The sequence below is a fragment of the Myotis myotis genome, unplaced genomic scaffold (genome assembly GCF_014108235.1).
Source record: "Myotis myotis isolate mMyoMyo1 unplaced genomic scaffold, mMyoMyo1.p scaffold_m19_p_8, whole genome shotgun sequence".
In the NCBI taxonomy this organism is placed as follows: Eukaryota; Metazoa; Chordata; class Mammalia; order Chiroptera; family Vespertilionidae; genus Myotis; species Myotis myotis.
The window spans coordinates 35,115,532-35,139,951 of NW_023416390.1; the positions used below are offsets into that span (position 1 = coordinate 35,115,532).

At 51.4% G+C, this 24,420-nt stretch overlaps 1 protein-coding gene across 4 annotated transcripts; it reads left to right on the forward strand.

Moving 5' to 3' along the window:
* Positions 1–967: 967 nt before the first annotated feature.
* SCLY (selenocysteine lyase) lies at positions 968–23,725 on the forward strand. Of its 4 annotated transcripts, XR_004969160.1 has the most exons (13): positions 968–1,242; positions 5,773–5,885; positions 9,103–9,203; positions 10,359–10,539; positions 14,421–14,548; positions 14,755–14,919; positions 15,839–15,945; positions 18,569–18,605; positions 20,049–20,132; positions 20,553–20,655; positions 21,759–21,834; positions 22,572–22,774; positions 23,150–23,287. XR_004969160.1 is itself a non-coding variant. In XM_036318764.1 (12 exons), the coding sequence occupies exons 1-12, from the start codon at positions 1,154–1,156 to the stop codon at positions 23,301–23,303; spliced, it is 1,338 nt and encodes a 445-aa protein (XP_036174657.1). In that variant the 5' UTR covers positions 970–1,153; the 3' UTR covers positions 23,304–23,725. The 4 variants fall into 4 exon arrangements, 3 of the variants coding, with proteins under 3 accessions (XP_036174657.1, XP_036174658.1, XP_036174659.1); XM_036318764.1 differs by lacking the exon at positions 22,572–22,774 and having other exon boundaries at positions 970–1,242; positions 23,150–23,725; XM_036318765.1 differs by lacking the exons at positions 968–1,242; positions 22,572–22,774 and having other exon boundaries at positions 9,107–9,203; positions 23,150–23,725.
* The last annotated feature ends 695 nt before the right edge of the window (positions 23,726–24,420 follow it).

The following is a 24,420-nucleotide window of genomic DNA, read 5'->3' on the forward strand; positions in this document are numbered from 1 at the left end:
ATTCAACTTCTTAACAAAACATTCCTGAATTCAAATTCTGGCTCTATCACTACCCATGAGAACGTGGGCAAGATGCTTTTCTGTACCTTAATTTCCTGTATATAAAATGGGGATAACTACCTCCTAATAAGGGTGTCATCGAAATCAGTTTGAATACATGGAAAGTGCTTAGGGCGGTGCCTGGCACGTGTGGGGTCCGCAAATAAACTTTGAGACAGTTATGCAAGGGGTGGCCAGTCCATGGCTCCATTCGAGTTCAAAAATCTGGACCTTTGCCCTTAACACTTACACAACTGACTTAGGGTTTATGGGTCCACGAATGTTGGCATTGCCACTTGACTGTCTCACCAACACATCCAGAGTAGGTTTCGTTCCTGTCCAGATGAAGGAAGGCGCTGTCTTCTGAGTCACTCCGTTACCCCTGGCCTCTGCACTCCCTGCCCCACACCCAGGCCTCCCGCATTCCTGTAGGTCCTGAACCCACCTTCCCTGCGTCCCAAGCCTCTACCCCGGACCCCTCGAATCCATGCGCAGTGAAGGAGCCGAATTCCACGCGAAGCCACCTGTGCAGAGGCCCCTCCAGCTGGGGCCGTGGAAGCACGTTTTAGGAGACCCCGGGCACGAGGACGCAGAAGCGTGGCCCGCCGGCTTCCGTACCCGGCCCTGCTCCGGGCGCCCGGTCCAGCGGGGCGGTCGCAGGCGAACCCCGCGTGCCGCGTCTGCCGGCTTCTCCCCGGTCCACGCCGCCCTGGTGTCGGGCGCCGCCTCCTCGCTGGCGCCGGCGGACTCGCGCAGGGCCCCGGAGGGTGAGAAGCCGGGGAGACGCCCCCAACCCGCGACGGGTGAGACTGGGCCTCGCTGGGGTTCCCGCCAGGATTTCGCAGTCGGGACCACGCCCCCTGTGACGGGCTCGGTGCCCCGCCCCAGGGCCGTCACCTGACCGCGCACAGCCAATCAGTATTTCATCCTCGCCCAGCCGCTGAAGTGAGGATTGGCCCGGAGCGCGCAACTCAGCCAATCCGGACGCGCCCCGGCCTCGCGACCCCGCTGCCCCTCGTGAAGCTCAGAGCTGACAGTTCGGGCTTCAGGGGCTGGGTGGGTGTGCACTGCGCCTGGGCCCGGTGAACGGGAGCGGGGTCGCGGCGGGACCGGGATGGAGGCGACCGCGGCACCGAGCAGGAATGCGCGGGGGCGTGTGACGAGTCGGCCCGGCGGCGGCGAAGAGAAGAGCCCGCCAGAGAGGTGCGCGCTGAGAGGGAAAGGCGAGGGAAACCGCCGGCCGCCTCCTCCGGGAAGCTCTCCAGGCGCCGCGGCGCGAGGGGTTGGCGTGTCCCGCCCAGGGAGGTTATAAGCGGGGGGCGCTGATCACTCGCGGGGAGGAGCCCCACGCGGGGCTGAAGCGCTGGCCGGCTGGCCACGGGGAGGCCTAGATTAGGGATGAGAGCTGGAGGACGAGCTGATGCGAGGCGTGGTCCGGGGAGGGCCCCGGGAAGGGACAGTGCGCTGAAACCCGGGTGACGTCCTGGAGTCGGCCGCACCAGCCTGGGCACGCTCTGCTCGCGGGGAGGGGGAACGGCGGTTTCTGAGGCCCCGAGGGCGCGCGCACACGAGCCTGCTGGATCCGGGCCGGCGGGAGCGCGGGTCGCGTGCGCCTGGGGTGCAGGGCTTGTGGGAGCAGCCGGCGGCGCGTGGCCTCGCAGCGCCTCGGAGCCCAGGAAGCACTTGGGGGTGTATTTATTCTAAAGGTGTGGCGGATCTTGGAGGTTTGAGCAGGGGAGTGATGCAATGTAATTATATTGTATCGGGGCTGCTTTGTGGAGAGTAGGAATGGGGGTTGGGCAGGGGAGGAGGCAAGGAAAGCCTTTGGGTCTCTACGATCATCTAGGAGGGAGGAAGCGGTGGCACAAGTGAGTGAACTGAGGCTGGACCCGCTGATGCGCTGGTGTTGGGAAAGGAGGGATTAAGAAGGATGCCTCCCAGGCCCCTGGCCTGAGCACCTGGGAACGTCGGGATGAACTCGGAGAGAAGGGCGTCCTCCACAGGTGTCTTCCGCCTGCTGGAACCACTAGGGCGGGGGTGGGGTGGGGCGAAAGTGGCATTTTCTTGTTTGTGAATCTTTGCCCTCCAGTTCAGGAATGTGTTAAATACTTGTTGTTTGGGTAATCCTCTTTACCCGAATATGAGGAGTAAATCAGACCATCTCTTTCATTAGTCATTCTACTCTGGTTGGGACAGAACAAATGGGAGCTGGGAAGATGTCCCCTAGGGAGACGGAGTGGAGAGGAGATTCAGGGTGCCTTTTTACCTTTTGGTTATGAAACGAATGGAGTTTAGCTTGTCCGTAATATTGATAGCACTTTAAGGAAGTAGCAGGTAATGGAGCAGAGTAATCTACAAAGTGTTCCTCGGAAATTCAAGCCATAAATGAGCCAGGCGATAGGTTGAAAAGCCGCAGCCACTCAGCTGACTCTAGTAGCTTGAGGAACTCTGGGACACTTACTTACAGGAAGTGAGAGTCAAGTGGGGCGCCTGCAGCTTCACATCACAGCAGGACTGGGAGTGTCCTGATACTGGAACATCCAAGGATGGCTGGTCAAACTGCCCAAAGCCCCAAAGCCCTGTACCTGTCAGGTGACTCTGAACAATTTATAGACAAGATGCTGCATTAAAACATTCATGGTTCAAAAAACAAAACAAAAACCAGGCTGTCAGACCAGTGGTTACTAGGGGGCGTGTAAACGCACTGTCTTGCCATCTCTGGGTTTGGGCCTGACTGTGTTGGTGGGAAAAGAAACAGCCTGGTTGTGCTACAGCCAGGGCTGCAATGTCGAGACCACTCTGACCCTGCCCCCACATGCCATCCAGGTCAGCGGTTCTCAGCCTGTGGGTCGCGACCCCTTTGGGGGTCGAACGACCCTTTCACAGGGGTCGCCTAAGACCATCGGAAAACACATATATAATTACATATTGTTTTTATGATTAATCACTATGCTTTAATTATGTTCAATATGTAACAATTGGGGGTCACCACAACATGAGGAACTGTATTAAAGGAAGGTTGAGAACCACTGATCCAGGTGTTCCCATCTCTCATGATGCATTAAAGACTTGGTCTTGCTGTGAGAAGAACAACTGATTTTTTTAAAGCACTGTAGGCTTTACAAAAAGTAGACATAATGATGAAAAGCCACCTAAGCCAGTCAAACCTTAAATCAAGACTACTCAGAAGAAAGAACTGTCTGAGTTGATACTCAAATTTCAGGAGCACATCATTCAAGCCCCTAAACCAGCAGAATCAATAAAGAGGCCAGCCCCCGACAAACCAATGACAAATTTGGAATTAAAAGTATCTGCCTCCTGCCCGGCCAAGGTGGCTCAGTGATTGTCGACCAATGAACCAGGAGGTTGTTGTTCGATTCCTGTCAGGGCACATGCCCAAGTTGTGGGCTTGATCCCCAGTAGGGAGCATGCAGGAGGCAGCTGATTAGTGATTCTCTCTCATCATTGATGTTTCTCTCTCTCCCTCTCCCTCTCCCTTCCTCTCTGAAATCAATAAAAATATATAGATAGATATATATTAAAAAACCCAAAGTCAGTTTATCTTTTTGTGCCACCCATTTTGCTTTTGAGTTACCTAAGATTGATTATTCGTTTCTCCTCACTAATAGAACTGTAGCGTGTCCCATACTTGAAGAAGCTGGAAAATAGCTCATACATAGTTACAGTAGTTCTTAGTATAATATTATGATAAGCAGAGAAATATAAACTAACATGTGTACACGTCTCTTTCTGTTTCACAGTTAGTAAGGCAGGATGGAATGTCAAATTTTTAATTAGTTTTTTCATGAGTCTGTGTTCCTATAGATTTTCCTTGAAAATCTTTAAGGAAAAAATGCTTTGCTATGTTTTTGCTCTCGGGGCAGTTACTTTCTGTAGAACGATTAATTCTGAGGTGTAGTAAGTAGTTAAAAAGGAATATATGCATTGATTAACAAATTAGAATTCGTTTGCAACCAATAGAAATAAAAAATTATATCAGTACCTATATTACTTGCCAAGCAGTATTATTGAAGAGTATAGGAAAAATTATAAATAAGTTTAGATGTATGAATTAAGTTAAAACTCACTGTTTTATAAGACTAAGCAATAATGTTAAATATCTTCTTTCCTGATTATAAAGTCTTTGTATGGTGTTGTGACTAAAGTGTATCTGAATTATAGCCTACACCCTCCTAAATTTTTTAATTATGTATAAAGAGAAGCTAAGTACATATCTGGCTTCCATGATGGTAAAATATATTTATAAAATTATAGATTAAAAGGCTTATGGAAATACATTAGAGTTTCAGAAGACTAAATATTTAAGCTTTGCTTCATGTCAACTACCTATTACATGTTACATAAAATAGCTTCATTGTTTTATAGGGTGTTTTTAGCTTTCATGAACAGTTTGACAATTCTAGATGATACAGCATTGATTATATATTGTACTTTATTAAGTAGGGATCACAGAATTAGATTGTTTATGCTAACTGAACCCATTAAAGGATAGGTTACTTTTTTTCAGATAGTGCAGAGCTCACGAAGAAAATGACAGATGTCTTGAAGGGCCAAACCTCTGACAGAGCTGAATAAGTTTGGGCATGAATTATGCTGACATAGATTAAAATTATTATTTCCTAAAAACTAAAACAAAGTACCTGTGTAATAGCCATGATTAGTATTGTTTGAAACTTTGTGTGGATTGGTTCCAGTGGTCGGCAAACTGTGGCTCGCGAGCCACATGCAGCTCTTTGGCCCCTTGAGTGTGGCTCTTCCACAAAATACCACGTGCAGGCGCGCACAGACAGTGCAATTGAAACTTCGTGGCCCGTGCGCAGAAGTCGGTATTTTGTGGAAGAGCCACACTCAAGGGGCCAAAGAGCCGCGTGTGGCTCGCGAGCCACATTTTGCCGACCACTGGTTTAAACATTGTTGTTGATTTAAAAATCAGGTAAAATAATTCCTAGTATCAGCCCGGATTACCTAATGTATATAGTTACGAAAATTTCTGAAGGTTTTTGATATTAGTAAGAAGATACACAGATAAATTTTACTGATGAGGATCTTTCTGAGAATGTGCCCTTTCTGTGACATTTACTTTGCCGTCTTATAAACGGAGCCCCTGCTGTGTTCCGGCCATTGTTCTCAGTGCTGGCCACCAAGGGTGAGGAGAACTGGCAGAGCCCTGCAGCTGACATCCTGTTACTCTCATAGATGCAGACAGGAACAAGGACAGGTCTAGGGAGAAACTGCTGGGAAGGAGGGGGTGGGTGACTGCTGAGAGCCTCACCAGAAGGTCAAGTTAGAGCAAAGATCAAAAAAAGTAAGGCAGGGGGCAGTGGTCATTCTAGGCACAGAAACCCAAAAGTTCAAGGGGGAGAGCAGCAGGCCTGCCCCAGGGTAGACCTGCCCCCTGAGGGAGACGAAGAGGGAGAGTGGGAAGAATGGGTGGGTGCGGGCTCACCCCCAGCCTCAGCCTTCACAGAAAAGTGGTGAAGTTAGAAAAGCAAGCGGGAAGGAAGGGCCTTCGGGACATGCCGCTTCCTAGGCTGGCCTGGGCCTGACCTTTATAGCAGTTGTGGGCAGTCCAGGCCCTGCGGTCCACCAGTCCTACTCAGGTGGGAAGAAGTGTAGGTGGAGGGCTCGCTGCCCTTGCTTTATTTGCTCCTGCTGATGTGATAGACCTGGTGCACCTGTAATCCCACATCCCATCTCCTTTCTTTCCTCCAGGAGGGTTTACATGGACTATAACGCAACCACCCCCCTGGAGCCAGAGGTTGTCCAGGCTGTGACCGAGGCCATGCGGGAAGCCTGGGGAAATCCCAGCAGCCCTTACCCGGCAGGTAATTCTAGGAGATGCGCACAGATGGCAGATACGGGGCAGAGGCATCAGAGAAATGACACCACACACGAGCACTTGGTTTTGAATAGATTTTCTGTGACCTGCAAGTCTAGCTGTAATTCTTGGCAGGTTTTTTTTCAAGAAGTCCAACTTGGTACGTTGACCCTTGTTGCTACCACAGTCTTTAATGTTTAACATACATCCCTGTCTCCCTTTCTCAGATGAACAGGATGTCTTATTAAGAGTTATAACTGTACCTACAGCCCTTTCACGTATCTGTCTCATTTGATCCTTATAAAGTTTGCAAAATAGATCTTTTAAATCATCAGGATCGAATATAATCCTGGCCTTTTAAAAAATTGAAAAGAAAATTACTTTTAAATTCTTTAATTATAAATATTCTTATTTCTCATTTAGTCTCATTTAAATGTAGAGTAGTGCCAGAACCGGTTTGGCTCAGTGGATAGAGCGTTGGCCTGCGGCCTCAAGGGTCCCGGGTTCGATTCCGGTCAAGGGCGTGTGCCTTGATTGCGGGCACATCCCCAGTGGGGGGCGTGCAGGAGGCAGCTGATCGATGTTTCTCTCTCATCGATGTTTCTGACTCTCTGTCCCTCTCCCTTCCTCTCTGTAAAAAATCAATAAAACATATTTTAAAAAAAAAAGTAAATGTAGAGTAGTGATTTTCAACCTCTTTCATCTAATGGCACATATAAACTAATTATTAAAATTCTGCGGCACACCAAAAAATGTATTTTTGCCCATCTGACAAAAAAGTAGGTATAATTTTGATTGATTTACAAAAATAATAATAATAGTAATTACCTACCCTTTTTACTCCAAAGTGACTTTTTTAAAAATCAGGTGCCTATACTTGTATATAAGGATTTCTGGTACCAAGAATTAACCAATCAGCTGCAACCTTAATATGTGTTGTGACCAATAAGATGCAACTGTGTTATATGACCTATATATTTATGGTTCAAGACAGGACATTCACACCGGACGGCTACTGTTGTGTTGGCTGTTGTCATTTTTATATTTGACAATCTAAGGGAAAAGAGGTCAGTGCCCCTGATTAAATAGTCAGGTATGGCACATTTTAAAAATTCTTGCAGCACACCGGTTGAAAGTCACTGATGTAGAGCATTAACTTGGAGGTTTTGGAAAACAATTTAAAATCACTAGTTCTGCAGCAGAGTTACATGACATTTTTCAGCTGGTGAGCAAAATCGCACCTTTCTGATCTAATGTTTATTGGGGATAATAAAGATAAACGATCTTAACTGGATTACAGTGACCGAAGATAACATTCAAACAGACTACTGCCCTGGGATTTTGTAATACCTGGGTACAATTTTGCCGGCTGTCGTGGACTTTCTTATCCATTTACTTTTGTAATTCCATAGCAACTTGATAACGGAAAGCATTTTCAAAAGCCGGTACTAGTCATTCATTAGCATATTTGTTGGTTTATTTGGTACATGTGTCTGGCTAAACTGGACAGTTCCTTGTCCCTGATCTTTCCTCTAGTAAAATTGAGCTTTATGATACATTAAATGTGAGAATATGGAGAACAGTTAAATGCCAATAAAAAGCAATTAATATGAAGAAGTTTGGGAACAAACCTCCAGGAGAAATGATGTTCTTGGCCCAGTGAAGGTTGTCAGTGGGTTTTCGGTTACCTTGACAGTCCTTGTCTCCACAAATTAAGAGCCATAACTAAAAAATGCATCGCAGTTCACTTTCTGTTGATACTCAGGTAGAAATTCAGAAATATAAAGGAAAGTCACCTTTCTGATAGAATGACTTAATTACTGGGTTGGAAGTTCCCCAGGGCCCGTCCAGTGGCATCTCCTGACACTCTCGAGGCCAGCCTGGCCTCATGTTAGAGACTTGGACTCACCTCCAAGGATCCAAGTTCTGCTTCATGACAAATAAAATAAGACTTCTGTGAGCATTTTAACTTAGTCATTCGGTCAGCATGCTTAACATGTGCTTGCTCTGTGCCTGGTGGATACAGCAGCAAACAAAACAAAGTCCCTGCCCTCATGAGGCTTCCATTCTAGTGAGGGGGGCAGACCGTGAACTGACAAATGCAAGTGTGTTAAGTGAACAGGCTGTGGCCCTGTGAGACAGGATGGGCCCGGGCCTGCTGGGCGGGGCAGAGGGTGCTGCCTTTGTGCAGGATGGCCGGATCTCTGACGGTATGGCATTTGCACAGAGACGAACAGGACGCACTGCAGCTACAGGGAATATACAGGTGACAGAAGGGGTGTGAGTGGGTGGGCATGGGGGTCCCGGGGAAAGTGCCACATAGGGCTGTGGATGCCACTGTGTGGGCCTGGCTCCCACCTGACTAAGATGGCGAGTTCTGAGCAGAGAAGTGACAGTGTTAACCCAGCTGATAGCTCAATTTTGAAAATGAAATGTATTTTAATAAACACTGCCTTTATGGGATTTCATTTTGGGGGACACTATATATCTGTTCAAGTTTTGTTTGTTTGTTTGTTTTTCCCAATAGGACTGAATAGTCAAAAAAGTTTGGAGACTGCTGGTCTATAGACTACTTAAGTAAGAATGGTCATTGCAGTTTTTAGAATTCCCATCCTGGAGCCTTCCTTTCTGTGCCTCCTGACGCTTGGTCCTGGTTTCCTGGGAGCCAGTGAACCTGGGAGGCAGCTGGGCTGCATGGCCCTGCTTGAAAGCAGGTGCTTCCCTGAGGCAGGGACCTCCTAGTAACCTGGGGACCTGCACTGTGAGGTAGGGCATTGGACTTTGTGCTGAGGGCTCATGAGTTCTAGTTCTGCTTATTTTTGTTGTTTTGCAGCGTGACCTTGGGCCTTCCCATCCTTTCATTCTCCTGCCTGGATGAGCGGGAGGCAAAGCGATGGCCACGGCCTCCCTGTCCTCTAGCGCCTGTAAGACGAAAAGCATGTCGCAGGGAATTTCAGTTCCCAGGCTTCCTCCCATCTTTGTTTCTGGCCCTCACTCGCTTCCTGGGATCGCAGTGGCGGTCCCTGACTCACCAGTGCCTCACTGCTGCCCTTGCACCGGGTTGTCTCTAGGTGGTACACGTATTGTGATTACGCAGGCGGGGCATGTCTCGTTTTAGAATTACCCACTCAGACCCCTCGCTCCTTCGTGGCTAGTCATTCTTTAAACATGTCACCCGCACTTGATGAAGTGACGTTAATGAATGTCCATTTTGGTCCCTCAAGGTAGGAAGGCCAAGGATATTATCGATGCAGCTCGAGAAAACCTTGCAAAAATGATAGGCGGGAAGGCTCAAGACATCATCTTCACTTCCGGGGGCACCGAGGTAAGCTTTCTAAAGTCTCATCCTTTCAGCTGCAGTTTTTTTGTTTCTTAAAAATATGTTTTTATTGATTTCAGAGAGAGGAAGAGACAGGGAGAGAGAGATAGAAACATCAGTGATGAGAGAGAATCATCAGTCGGCTGCCTCCCACATGCCCCCTGCTGGGAATCAAGCCCGCAACCTGGGCATGTGCCCCAACCAGGAATCCAGGTATTTCAGCTGCAGTTTTAACAAGAAACAGAAGAGTGCCCAGCTGGTGTTGCTCGGTGGTTGAACATCAGCCTGTGAACCAGGAGGTCACCCGTTCAATTCCCTGTCAGGGCACAAGCCCATCCCCACTCCCCTGCTGTCCATTTCTCTCTCCAGGAGACCAACACTGGTAGCTTTGTGTCTTCCAGAGATAATCTGTGGGTAAAATGCAAATAGACAAGTGGATTTATGTAGCCTTTTCTCCTTCCCTTTGTACCTGTTCAGGGATTTTGTGCACATACAAGCAAATCTGTATAGTTTGTGGGATACTGTGTATAACGTCAGCTACCTCTTTACATTTAGCAAGTGTGTTGCTCTTTTGGTATCAGCCACAGAGCGTTCCCTTGGTGTTTTTACATCTGCTCGTGTTCCGTTGAATAATGTTGCATAATTTATTTAACAAGTCCGGTTATTGATACACATGGAAGGGCTCCCCAGCTTTTACTGTTACAAACAGCACTATAGTAAATAGTCTTTTACATCCATCATCTTGCTTCTGTACAAGTGCAGCTGTCGGACCAAGTCCATGATAGACTCTCTGAGTCAAAGGGTGTACTGATAGAGATGCCAAAGGGCCCTGAATGGAGGTGCTGGCTCACCTTCCACCAGCAACGGGCCTGGGAAAAAGAGTCTTTTTTGAAGATTTTAAGTTTTAAAAGTGCGTAAGTTGCTTATGCAGACATAAACATGCAAAGCAGGTATAATTGACCAGAAATGAGTTCTGAGGTTTTTGAAAGTTTGAAACCCTCAAATCTTTGCAGTGGGGCCTTTCAAAGGGCGCAGCTGAGGAATTGACTTTTTCTTTCTGTCTTAAATGTTAGCCATGAAGAAATCCCAATGGGAGAGGTTGCTGTCCCCATTCTCCCCTCAGGACAGTTTCTGTAAGTGGTTGTTTGCATGTCTCTGCAGTCCAATAATTTGGTGATCCACTCCGTGGTGAGGCATTTCCAAACCATCCACACCTCAAAGGGGGACACAGCCAAGTGGCACAGCCCAGTGGAGGGGACCATGCCCCATATCATCACCTGCACTGTGGAGCATGACTCCATCCGTCTGCCTCTGGAACACATGGTGGAGGAGCAAGTGGCCGGTGAGTACCCAGCCTAGACCAGCAGGGACAGCTCTGCTGACCCAACTGGCTGATTCAGTGGGGAGGGGCCCCGGGGACATGGTGAGCCATCACCCTCCTGTGCTCGGGCTTCCTGGCTGTCCTCGTGTAGGGGATACAGCCTGTCCCTCCAGGCTGCCACCTGGGTGTCAGTAGATGCCATGAGGTTTTCCCTTAAAAAATGACAATCGGGTATATGCAGGTGATGTTTCAGACTCTTGTATACAATAAATTTTTAAATAACATGTTTATAAAATGCTAAATGGTGCTTTTTATTGTTTGATTTTAATAAATTAAATTTTGGCTTCCACTCCTCTGATATGAAAAAGGATCAAATAGGCATCCCCTTCAGGGGGTCAGAATCAGGGGCTCTCAGTGAGGCTGGGGCAGGGGGCCCGGCCTTCCCCAGAGCAGTGCCAGGCGGTCCGAGGGATGAGTCAGGCTTAGCCTGCAGTGATGATGGCCCTGTCATTATCACACAGAAGGAACTGGTCCTTCTTTCACTTTTCCTGTGATACCAGGTTAAGACCACTCACTTGAAAACGTAAGAGCCTTTCCCTCCCCCCCCTCCCCCGCCCCAAGACAGCCATGGTTAAGTCTCCTTTACATAAGAAGTGATTTCTTCTCCGTGTCAGCTCTCCTATTGAATCTGCCTGGAAACCTAACGGCGGATCTGGGAAAGCAGTTCTATCCCAGAGATGAAGGGCTGTAACGGAACTGCTGGGGTATACCAGGAAGCCTTTGCGTTGGTTTTCCTGTGTGAAGGCTGGAAAAGTTTTCCTCCTCCTGGTCTTACCGGAATGCACCAGTTTAATTAAGGGGGAGAGGAAGGAAGGTCAGGTCTAACCTTTGTCTTAGGTTGCAGTTCCTCATATCCCTGCTGCCTTTTTTCTGTCTTACACAAGGAAGGGCAATTTAGTATACATTGTTATCAGTTACTGTTGCCTTTACCCTCTTATCTACATAAGTTACACAAATGTTTACAAAGTGTAAACATGTTCATGATAGAAACAATTGACACTTTATAGAAAGGTGTAAAGTACAAAGTAAAGTGACCCCCAGTCCTGTCCTGCTGTAGCCCACCTGGAGTTTCTCTTGTGGTTCACATTTTATTTTAATTACTTCCACCTTAATACTTAATCACTTACAAACATAATCTCCATTTCAGCTCAAGCATGTTTGCTGATATCCCCACCCCCATATAAAATGAGGATTTTGACCATTCCATACCCCCTCCACCTCTCCCAATTGCTTTCTTTACATATGTATATGTATATGTATATGTATATGTATATGTATATGTATATGTATATTGATTTCAGAGAGGGAGAGAGAGAGATAGAAACACCAATGATGAGAGAGAATCATCGATCGGCTGCCTCCTGCACGCTCCACACTGGGATTGAGCCCACAACCCAGTCATGTGCCCTGACAGGGGAATTGAACTGTGACCTCCTGGTTCATAGGTTGATGCTCAACCACTGAGCCATGACAGCCAGGCCAATTGCTTTCTTTATAAATCAGCTTTATGGAGATGTCATTCACATGCTATAGAGGCCCTCAGCCCAAGTATCCACTAACCTGCATTCTGTCTCTAGAGGCTCCCTGATCTGGACTTTCATAGAAATGGGATCGTAATAATACGTGGTCTTTTGTGCCTGGCTTCTCTCAGCATAAAAACATTATGGTTCATCCACATTGTAGCATGTGCCAGCATTTAATTCCTTTTTGTGGATGAGTAAATCTCATTTTATGTGAATAATATTCTCATTTTATTCATCTATTCATCAGTTAAAGAACATTTGTCATTATGATAATGCCAGTATGAGCATTTGTGTTTGTGGACACCTTTTCATTCTCTTGGGTTTGTACCTAGGAGTGGGACAGCTGGGTCTCTGCTAACTGTGTTTATCCTTAACCTTTGTTTCCAAAGTAGCTGCACCATTTTGCATTCTCACCAGTAGTCTCAAGGGTTCCAATTTCTCTATATTCTCATCAACATTTGTTACTGTCTGTTTTATTTATTTATTTATTTGCTTTTATTTACTTTTTTGAGAGAGGAAGAGAGAGGGAGAGACAGAAACATAGATGTGAAAGCATAATATCAATTGGCTGCCTCCCACACAGCCCCTACTGGGGATCGAGCGCGCAACCCAGTCATGTGCCCTGACCAGGAATCGAACTGGCAACCTTTCAGTGCACAGGACCATGCCCAACCAACTCAGCCACACCAGCAAGGGCTTTATTGTTTACCAGAGGCCCGATGCACGAAATTTGTGCAAAAGTAGGCCTTCCTTTCCCCGGCTGCCGGCACCGGCTTCCCTCTGGCACCCGGGACCTGGGCTTCCCTTGCAGCCCCGGCTTTATTATTATAGGTTATAGCCATCTTAGTGGGTGTGAAGTGGAAGCTCGTTGTGGTTTTGACTTGCATTTCCCTGTGGCTATTGCTGTTGAGCATCTTCTTCATGAAAAGACAGTCCTGGCCAGGCTGCCCTCCTTTTGCCTCCTGTCCGTGTCCTATAGCAGATGTGTGAGTTCTTCCCCTTCTCTCGGGCCCTCCCTGTCCTGGAGGCCCTGGACCTGCCCCTCCTGTCTTGGGCATGTGGTGCCACCCACTTGCTGGGTGCAAGGCAGGGGTGCTCGGACACCAGAACCAATCCTCTGCCTGCCTCAGTCATCAGCCCCGCCCAGCTCTCCGCGCTGTGCACCCTGAACTTGGATGGTCACTGGATCCATTCATACATTAATGTTCTGAGTTTGTTTATCCTATTCCTATTAGTCTAATGCCATTGTCTTTCTGTCTTCTTCCTGGGGATTCCTCAACATCCCTTACCCATAGGTGACACCTCTTACTTAGAAATATGTCTGTTCTCTTGTTTTTGAGGGACCTTGAGGGGCAAAGGGGTGTGTTTGTCTTTTGTTGTTTTTTGTTTTGTTTTTATAATCAGTATTATGTTCTAAATGTCCAGATGGCCCAGGTTCCTTTGAAATACATTGCGACAGAGACAGATGCGTTGCCATAGCCCTGGGACAGTGCTATAAATGCCTCCTGCTGTCCCCTCCGAGTGAGTGCCAGGTGTTTCTGAGCCTCTTTTCTGATGTGGGTGGGGAAATCACTTCCCAGATTCCCAGATCAGTGGCTGCCTCTACCTGAGGCCAGCTCAGTCTGCTTTAGCAAAGACACCACGTCAGGAAGAACAGTCTTAAATAAGGCTTATAACTGCTTGAATGTGTGTGGCCTACTATCCTCGTCCGCAGTCCTGGTTTTTGTAAGGGTCAGACTGATGAGTTAGCCATGGACATCACAGGAGCCCCCATCCTTGCCTGTGTCAGGCCCTAAAAGGCGGCAGCGATCGCCCTCGCTCCCCTGTGACGCAGCCTTGATTGGATTTACTGTCTTGGCTGCAGGGGGCGGGCGGTGTTGGAGGCTTCCACGCGCTTTTCTCCACCACACGAGCTCTCATCCCAGAAACCAAGGCACCAACTACTAAGTGTTTCCAGGTGTGTTCATGTTTGTGTTTGCTTTTCAACCCAAACCCTCTATTTAGTCACCCCACTGTTTTCCCTGTGCAGTGAGTGCCGGGAATGAGCGCTGGCTCAGCGCTGAGTGTGTGGAGGTCAAGTTCGTGGGTCCCTGAGATGCAGAAAGGAGACCTTCCACAGAGTGAACCCACCAACTGAAGCTTCAGTAAGGAAGCGTTCAAGTCGATCACCTCTGGTGGGATGACAATTCCTTCTTTATAGTTTTCAGAATGTTTACAGTAAATTACATTTGTCACCGTGGAAAATGTGTTTGTGGAGCTGTATCAAAGTGAACTGAAAAGGGAGGGTTCCTAACCTCGGTACTTGTGTCTTATGCTCAGCGGTCACCTTCGTCCCCGTGTCCACGGTGAACGGGCAGGCAGAGGCTGACGACGTCCTGGCGGCTGTCCGCCCGGCCACGTGCCTTGTGACCATCATGCTGGCGAATAACGAGACGGGCGTCATCATGGTGAGTCGCTCTTCCCTTTTACGCAGACCCGATGGGAAGGGGGTGGTCAGCCCCGCCGGTCCATCCATCCGCTCGGCTGGGCCTCTTCCTCTGCTTTCAATTCTGTAGTGTTGTTGGTCTGTCCCTGTTAGTGTCTCCTTACTTCTTCCATTCAGTTTTCATCAAATCCAAGCCACATACCCAACTGTTGATTTTTCCCCCGTCAGCCCATCCCTGAGATCAGCCGGCGAGTTAAAGCCCTGAACCAGGAGCGGGCGGCGTCCGGGCTGCCTGCCGTTCTCCTGCACACAGATGCCGCGCAGGCCCTGGGGAAGAGGCGCGTGGATGTGGAGGACCTGGGCGTGGACTTCCTGACGATTGTGGGGCACAAGGTGCGCACGCAGAGGCCTGCTTCCCTCCTGGGGGAACATGGCTCCATGACCTGGAGGCTCACTGTTTACCATCACCTGTCACCCAGGGCACCTGAGGGCCCACTGAGAGCTGGGCCCTGGGACGTGGTGACAGCAACTCACCGCTCAGAGGAGCTTACAGAAGGGGGCCAGTGACAGCTAGCGTGTCATTTGACGAGTGCCATGGCTGGGATAATGGGGCACCCAACCCATAGGGGCTGGAGGGGCCAGCTAGGCAAGGCTGTGGGAGGGCACTGAGGGCTCAGGTGAGGAAGACGCAGGTGGGTTAGCCAGGTGGTATGTATTCTCTGCAGCAGGGAGTGTCAGCAGACCCTTGTCAGCCCACTCAACTCTCCTCACAAGGACAGCGATGCGGGCTTCAAGAAAGTGTTGCTTTCTCTCACGTGGTTTAAAGTGAGGCTCCTGAAAGTAAAGGTTTAGTTTAGTGATGCAGCTTTAAGGCAGAGAGGGGGCCTGGCTCACTGCGAAGACCTTGGCAGTGCAGTGGGCCTGGGCCTCCCGTGCTTGGTTCTGCGGCTCAGGGCTCGCTGGGCTCCAGAGGCCGAGCGGCCGGCCTGGCACCACGGCACCAAAGCTCTTATGTGATTTCTATAAGAAAACATGGACTCACACCCAGAAATAGCCCTCGGTGATCTCTAGTTCCAGCCCTGTCCTTTCACAAAGGCAACCACATGGGCTGGGGATCGGGGGAAGTCCATCACCACACAGCTGGGACTCCAGTCCAGCCTGCCCGCCTCCCGAAGGCTTCTGTGACTCCAGCGTGTGCGGAGCGGTGACGAGGCACAGCTGCGGGCCTGCACGTTGCAGTGTCTCTGTGCCTCAGCGATCAGTTTTCATCCTGGGAAGGTCCTTGCTTATAATGACCGCCTTCTCCTTTCAGTTCTATGGCCCCAGGATCGGAGCACTTTACGTCCGAGGGCTCGGGGAACTGACCCCTCTGTACCCCATGCTGTTCGGAGGCGGACAAGAACGGAATTTCAGGCCGGGGTAAGATGGAGGTTAGCGAGGCTCTGGCTGCTGGCGGGGTGCACCCCCAGGGCTGGCTCTCTCTGTCTCCCGCCGCACAGGGACCGCACAGCCCCCTCACTGCTGAGCCAGCCCTGCTCTCCCTCCGAGCCCCCATTCAGCACTCACAGACCCGCAGGCTTTTGGAGATGAAGGACATCTCTGTTTCTTCAAAGTGTTGGTGCCTTGCCCTGGCCAGCATTGCTCAGTGGTTGGAGCGTCAGCCCGCACACCAAAGGGTTGCAGGTTCGATTCCCATCAAGGACATGTATTTGGCTTTCAGGTTTGATCCCTGGCCCCAATCGATGTGTCTGTCTCTCCTGCCCCCTTCCACTCTCTCTAAAAATATCAGTGGATAAAAATATCCTCAGGTGAGGACTAACAACAAAGCATCAGTTCCCCTGTCACTCTGGCTCGGCCACTGCACAGGTGCTGCGAAGCCCCGCTGGCCGACGGCTGCTGTTCTGCCTGCAGGTGAGCGGTACGCAAACCCCTGGCTCCTTCCTGCTGCCCCTGGGTCCCCGAGACGCACAGGCCATTGCAGCCGGGGAGCGAGATGGGCCAGGCAGCATCTTGAGAAGAGTTTTCAATAGCTGCCAACACGGAGATGACAAAGGTGTTGGAATTTTCCGGTGAAGACTGTAAATCAGACACGGTGAAAATGCGTCAGGGAAACTGAACAGAACAGAGGAAGTGTCAGCAAAGAAAAAGATGTAAAGTGGAAACTAGACCAAAACTACAATAATGAGAATAAAAGTTCAGCTGATGGGCTCAACAGCAGAATGGAGGAACAGAGGAAGGAATCAGTAAACACTGAAAGATAGAAGAATAAGTAGAATTATCCAATCTAAACAACAGAAAAGAAATCGAAGAGTCTCAGGGACCCGTGTGACTATAACAGAGGATCCCAGTGCATTTCTGTGAAGTCCCAGGAGAATAGCAAGAGGGGGCTGAAAAGCACTTGAAATAATGGCTGAAGAATTCCCAAGTTTGGCAAGAGACATAGCTTGCAGATTTAGGAAACTGAACAAATCCCAAACAGGACATATGAAAGAAATCCATGTCACAATATATGGTCAAGCTTCTGAAAATGAAAGACAAAGAAACATCTTGAAATTGGCCAAGGGCAAAACTGACACCTTACCTAGGGGGGAAAATTAGTTTCAGTGACAGTGGATTTCCCGCCAGAAGCCACGAGGCCAGAAGGAAATGGCTGTACATTTGGCAGGTGCTCAGAACTGTTGGCCAGAATCCTGCCCAGCACACGTGTCCCACAGGCTCAGAGGGAAGTTAAGAGGTTCTCAGATGAAGGGAAACTGGTAGAATTTGCCTCTGGACGCCTGTGCTTAAAGGACTCATGGGCATTCTCTAAGCAGAAGGGAAACAGGAGGAACCTTGGGACATTGGAAAGAAAGGGCTTGTGTTCTCTGCACTGGGAGTGAACATATGGGCAACCAAATAAAAGCTACAGTACCATTTGCAATCACTCAGAATACTCAGATGTAATTGTAACACAATCTGTACTGGACATTCATGCTGAAAACAGCATGGTGCCAGTGAAAGAAAGCAAAATCGAAGTAAATGGAGCTATGCACCTCGGTCATGGGTCAAAAGACTCAATATAGTAAAGATGTCAGTTCTCCCCAAATTCATATACAATTCCTGTTTATCCAATCCCAGCAAGGATACCATTGGAACAAAATAGACACAACTAGACATATGCCCCATGACTTTTGGCAGAGATGGGAAAGCAGTTTTGTTTTTTTAAATATATTTTATTGATTTTTTACAGAGAGGAAGGGAGAGGGATAGAGAGTTAGAAACATCGATGAGTGAGAAACATCAATCAGCTGCCTTCTACACGCCCCCTACTGGGGATGTGCCCTCAGCCAAGGTACATGCCCTTGACCAGAATCGAACCTGGGACCCTTGAGTCCGCAAGCCGACTCTCTATCCTCTGAGCCAAACCAGTTAGAGCGGAAAGCAGTTTTGTGGGGGACAGACAGCCCACCCTCGCCTGGGGCTGCAGTAATGTCCGTCGAGGCCAGCAGCGCGCCTCCACCTGTCCCACGCCTTACCCAGCATGACCTCAGAATAGATCCTCAACTTACGTAAAACATAAAGCTGACATTTTTGGGGGGAAACAAAAACGGAAAAAAATTGCCTGGGCCTAGGACTTGGCAACGCCTTCTCTGCCCCAACCCTCTAGTGACGGTTCGTCCCATCCATGGTGGGGAGGCGTCGCTGAGCCTCGGCCGAGGGAACAGTGAGGAAGAGCTCTCAGACCCCGCCCGTTGCAGTGGGGACCACAGAGGGGCCTGTGGGTCTGCAGCGGGAGGACGGTGGTTGCCCTGGTCCAGTGACACTCCAGGCACTTACCTCAACACCAAGGACCCGGTGCAGGACCCGGGGGCCTGTCGCTGCCGCTGCTGGGCAGACAGTAGCCTGCACGAGGGCTGGGGGCCTGTGTGGCGCGTGTTTAGAAAGGGTGTTGGTGTGATTTTTGTCTTTGTTTGAACACACGACTCTCACATAAACAGGACTCCTTCCTGGGACATTTGTCGGTTGGTTTGCATAGAAATAGGATTGACTCCCTATCTTACAGGACGGAGAACACCCCGATGATCGCTGGCCTCGGGAAGGTAAGCCTGTGACCCTGGACAGGTGGTGGGAAACAGCCTTCCTCTCACGCGGCTGCCGCACTCACTGCACTCTGACCCCAGCGGTTCTCTGGGACCCCCGCTGGCTGTCCTGAGTGTGACTCAGTTCTGACACTGCCCAGAGGTAGCTCAGTCCACAGACGGGCTCAGTCCCAGGAGATCCCACACTTCAGACTCTGGTCCCAAGTCCAGGTTGTCACCCGGGCTTCTGACCAACGGGCTATAAATTGGAGGTTCCCCTAACCACCCCCCATTCAGTTAATTTGCTCGAGGGGCTCACAGAACTCAGATCGCTGGTTTATCATAAAAGGATGTGATGGAGGATCCAGGGGAACCTCCCAGGGGAAGAGATGCAGAGGAAGGCCGGGGCTTCCACCCCCAGCGCCCCACGTGTCTACCCACCCTGAAGCTCTCCCAACCCCGTACTCAGGGTTTTATGGGCTTCAGTGGGTCTTTAACTCCCTGTCCAGCCGGTCCTCTCTGGAGAATGGGGGGTGGGGTTGAAAATCCAGGCTCCTGAAATGGCCTGGTCTTTTGGTGACCGGTCCCCCACTCAGCAGCCACCCAGTGAGGCCTCATTAGAACAAAAGATACTCCTGTCACCAGGGAAATTCCAAGGGTCCTCGATGTATCCCACTCTCTCCTCCATCATCCCCCTCTCCCTGTGGAGCCTCCCGCCATCTACGCCCTCACTAATGGAATCTAGGCGGTGCCCTTGACCTTGCTCTTACCCTCCCCCCCCCCCCCCCCCGCGCCTGAGGCAGCAGCCAGACCTGTCTTTAGTCTCCACGATAATAGTGAGGATGTGCCTCTTGTCAGTTTCCATGGCCACCGCCACTTGACCAGGTCATCCCTGTCCTTTGCTGACACCTGCCAGCCTCTTCCCTTCTCCACACACTGAGTGGTGGGTGACCCTGCAGGTCGGATTCCCCTCCCAGAATCCTTTGCCCTGTGACTTGGGCTCAGGTCCCACCTGTCATGGGGCCTCGGTCCCTGACACTGCTCACTCTGCTCCGGGAGCACTCACCTACCCCCTGGTCTTGGACCTTGGTGGCTGCCCCTTCCCGACTCTGCACGCCATCGCCACACCCCTGCCCACCTGTCCCTGTGTGTCCGTCCGCCCCTCCTTCTCTGGAACAGTAGGACGTGCTGTGAGGGCTGATGTTCTTCCTGCCCTATGGGCTGCGGCAGCTCTGGTGCGTGGCAGTTTCAGGAGGTGCCTGGTCAAGTAAATTCCTGTGGATCAAGTGCGGTGACACTCTAGGCACTTACCTCAACTGCCAGTCAGCCCACGAGTACTGTCTGCAGTTCCAGAAATGAGCAGTTTGAGGAAATGCCCCGTCAATCACCAGCAATCATCCCTCTGCTCCGTAAAGCTTTGTGGTCCTTTGCTTTGCAATAAGTGGACGCCATCCGTGTCCCTAGGCTGCTGAGCTGGTGGCAGAGAACTGCGAGGCTTACGAGGCCCACATGAGGGACGTCCGAGACTACCTGGAGGAGAGACTGGCGGTGAGCATCCCGTCAGCCCAGGGGAGTGGGTGTCTTTTGGGCCTCATCTCCTGCCCGTGGGCAGTGAGAACGGGGACTCTCAGCCCCGGGAGTAGGTCATGAGACAGGAGCCAGAGTCAGAGCCCCAGAGAGGGACCCATCAGTGGGTTGTTTTCCAGACTCAAGACAGATGCACCAGAGATGGTGCCTTTAGTGACCAGTGTAGAAGGTTCATGTGTGTCAGGAGTTTATCTCCTTGTTGGCTTTGTTTCCGTAGCCAGTCTAGGTAGGTGCTACCCAGTGAGAATTATCTGATGTGTTGAGGTTGAGGTTTTGTTTCCCCGGAAAGTCTAAAGGTCAAGCAGGTGGTTGGGGGGAGGGAGGGACGGGGCGGGACTTTGGAGCCCTCACTGAACAACTGAACATTTCATCGCTCTCCAGGCTGAATTCGGTGAGAAGAAAATCCATCTGAACAGCCAGTTTCCGGGGACTGAGCGGCTCTCCAACACTTGTAACTTCTCCTTCCGGGGACCCCAGCTCCAAGGTGATGACAGCCTCCTGGTCTCCAGGGCGCGGGGGCTGGGCTGGGCTGGGCTGTGGGCCGCTTGCTTAGGGCACAGCAGCTGTCCTGTCCCAGGTGGCCTGGGCTGTCGCCGTCCTGCCTCCCTGACTGCTTGGCGCTCCAGGCCCAGGAGGAGGGCGTGCGGGTGCTCAGCAGTCTTCACGCCCAGCTAAAGCGGTTCGGGAAGGGGAAAACATGAACTACGTTTTAGGCTAGTTGATCCTTTTTTGCCAGCAAATTTTACAAGATGTTTTATGAAGGTAAGGGAGAGTAGCTCACCTTTAAAAACTGGCTGTGAGTGGGGAAAGTGCAAATCCAGGGGTTTCCCTTGTTCTTGAGACGCTGCCCCATTCAGGGAAAATAGCTGTCCTGAGTCCCTGAGCCAGTCCCGGGGTGACCTGCTGTGCTTCACTGGGAGAGGGGGCGGGCCCGAGGGAGCCACAGCTACAGCGCACATTCGCTTCTTGGGAGGAGAGATCCTTGTTGCTTTGTCGTCCTGGGTCACAGAGAACGGGCAGCATCGCGGCTGCATTAATGAGACCCTGGGCTGCGCTGCCTTCTCAGTGGGGCGGGGCAGATGGGCGTGTGGCTGCATCTCCAGGCTTGGTCACTGTGGGAAGCTCTGTTCCTGTCTCCTTTCTCGCTTCTCCGGGGGCAGACTTCGTATCACTGACAACCTGTGTTAACGTGAACGGAACAGAGATTCTTGTTACTATTGTCGTCTCCACCTGTGGAAGAAGAGGGGGCCCTCGGGCTTCATGAAGGCAGCTGCCTAGTGTCTTACCTTTAGAAAACGCAGGTTAAGTCTAACTTATTGCCAGGACAACAACTTACTAAGTGTGGCCACTAATCAGAATCCCGGTGTCTTACTAGGCATGGTGGGAACGACATTTCTGAGGACAGTTTTATGAGCAGAGCAATGCCTGCTTCTCCACAGCCAGGGAGAGGATGCCTGGTCCCTCTGCGGTTTCTCTCACCTCTGCTGGGTTGCGGGGTGGGGGGAGGGGGGGAGGGAGACGGGGGTGCACAGGGAGGGTCCCCACCAGGACCCTCGGCCTCAGGGGACCTGTGCTCTGTCTCCTCAGGCTGCTCGGTGCTGGCGCAATGCAGGACGCTGCTGGCCAGCGTGGGGGCTGCGTGCCACTCAGACCACGGGGACCGGTAAGTGCTCTCCAGGACGCATCACAGAGCTGTGCAGCCTGGTGGGACACAGGAAGCGACCCTGTGCGGGCCTCAGGAGGGCAGGGCAGGAGCTGCAGCCTGACGCAGGGCCCAGGCTTGACCAGCAGCTCTCACAGTCTGGCAGGGGTGGGGAGGGGTGGGCAGTGGGGCCAGGAGCCCTATGTGGCAACCGGATGGACTACAGGTCAGGAGCAGCGAGGCCAGGCCAGCCTGGCCACAGAAAAGGGCTCATGGGAGAGTTCCTCACCAAGCTTTCAGGGGCCACTGCTCAGGGAATGCTCACTATGACCCTCGGGGGGTGATCTGAGAAGCCTATTTCTAAGATGAGGAAACTGAGACAGGTGGCCAAGCCGGCAGCTGCAGCCTGCAGTCTTGACAGCCACAGAGGTGGGGGTGGAAGGGACGAGGAGGGGCTGACAGCACAGCTCAGAAGGCACAGGTGTCCCGTGTAGCCCCTGGGTGGGTGGGAGGGGAAGAGGGTGGAGGCAGGTGCCCACTGCCCTGTGGGTAGAGGTGGGGCCCTGTGGTGGTGCCTCCTGGAACAGAAGTGAGGTCACCCAGCCAGGGAGAGCTGTGCTGTCACTGCCCAGCGTGGTCCTCCTCTCAGCTGTGACAGGATCGGCTGCAGAGATCTCTGGCTCTGAGGCTGGGTGACTGGAGGTGATGAATCACCCGTTGCCTGGCCCGTACACGATGGCCTGGATCTGGGGTTTCAGGCGCTGAAGTCCAGCAGCCCACGCTGCCTTGCTGCTGGGCCCCTGGCCTGTAGGCGGCCTACGAAGGCGGAGCCTGCTTGAGGGTTTGAGGACCCCCGCAAGCCTCACACACCCAGCTTCAGAACTGCCTCCGTCCATCAATATAGGCCGGACCCATGTGCAGAAAGCCTTGTGCTGTGTGCTGTGAACCCCTAAACACTTGGGTACGCCACAGCCTCCAGCACTGTGGATGCAAGACGCTCCACCGTGTGTGTGTGTGTGTGTGTGTGTGTGTGTCTCTCTGTGTCTCTGTCTGCATGTCTCCGAGCCCTGGAAACCCTGCATGTTAGAACTGGGGGCTGTCCGTGCTCCGGGGCTGAGGCTCTGTGCTGGGAGAGCCACAGGACTGACCGTGCGGGACTTTCCGGCACGAGAGGCCCCGGGGTCTGGAGAACCAGGGAGGCTTTGGAGCTGGACCTGGAAGACGGGTGGCCGGGGGATGTCTGCCAAGGGGGTGGGGAGCTGGCCAAGAGCAGAGGGGGCCGGGCCCTTCCCTGTCTGTTCTCTGTGACGCTAATGCTGGTCTCTTGCCCCTGCAGGCCATCCCCGGTGCTGCTGAGCTGTGGCATCCCCTTTGACGTGGCCAGGAACGCGCTTCGGCTCAGCGTGGGCCGCAGCACCACCCGGGCCGAGGTGGACCTCGTGGTGCAGGACCTGAAGCAGGCCGTGGCCCGGCTGGAGGGCCAGGCCTAGTGTCGAGGCCACCTCATAGGAAGCCCCCGAGGCCTTTGCCAGGGTCACCTTCCCTAAAAGTCGGAGTGGGCAGCAGCTCCCTCTCTAAGTGGGTCAGTGTGGAGCGGGTCCCCTGGGCATACGGGCCCGGGACACACACACCTGCGTGGGCCTATCGCTGTCACTGCTGCCCAGTGGCACGGGTTGAAGTGGAGACGCTTTGGCTGTGCCCACACTCCCCCTAGGAAGCGAGCATCCCCTTCATGGAAGGTGGCATTTTTATCAGGAAGATAAAGTCCTAGTATTTATAATTGACTAGTCCCTCAGCCTGGCCTGTGCCTTCTTGCAGTCCAGGACCCCTCGCTCCTTACCACCCGCTTACAGCGGAGGCAGGAGAGGCTCCTGCCACCGCGCTGTGCTCACCAGCTGTGAGCCTGGCTTCTGGCTGAGCGGTGCTCCCAGGTAGAATGCACTGACCACCAGGGGGCAGCTCCTGGGTTGAGCATCTGCCCCCTGGTGATCAGTGCACATCATAGCGACCAGTCCTTTTGCCATTCAGTCGATTTGCATATTAGGATTTTATTATATAGGATTGTTGTTATCATGAAAATAGGAAAGGAAGCCTGGTCTTTGCTGCAATCACAGCCGCCCTGTATGTGTTTGCAGCCCTTTCGAGACGGCCAGGCCCAGGTCCCCCCATTCCCAACCCTGCCCGTCACTCAGGACTCAAGCCTCCCCACCCAGAGCCCACAGGGCCCTCCTGCCTTTCCCCTCAGATCGCTTACTCAGGGTCTCAGCTCACAGGACACTGAGTTGGGGGTGGCCAGGCCCATGTGACTGGGTTGTTCCCAAGGTGGAAACCAGTTCCTCCCTTGCTCAGCTGATTTTACCTGGAGAAGAATTCTGTCCTCCCAAATGCTCTGTGGGATTCTGGTACACTTCAAATGTCATGTCCACACAGACTTTACATAGGAACGACTTTTTAATTCACACTTTTAATGTGCAGTTTTAAGGCGCAAAGAACTACACGATGACATTGAGGATACAATTGTTGGGTTAAATAAACTAATAAAATATTCCAGTGCGTGTATGGGGTGTATTCCCTGTGGACACTTCTCTTGGGGATCCAGAGTATGAG

Excerpts from the sequence above, each read along its gene's own strand:
- SCLY (XM_036318764.1), top strand. The coding sequence starts at position 1,154 with ATGGAGGCGACCGCGGCACCGAGCAGGAATGCGCGGGGGCGTGTGACG. Across the intron at positions 18,606-20,048 it reads TGATCGCTGGCCTCGGGAAG|GCTGCTGAGCTGGTGGCAGA; the intron begins GTAAGCCTGTGA and ends CCGTGTCCCTAG. Across the intron at positions 20,656-21,758 it reads CCGGGGACCCCAGCTCCAAG|GCTGCTCGGTGCTGGCGCAA; the intron begins GTGATGACAGCC and ends CTGTCTCCTCAG.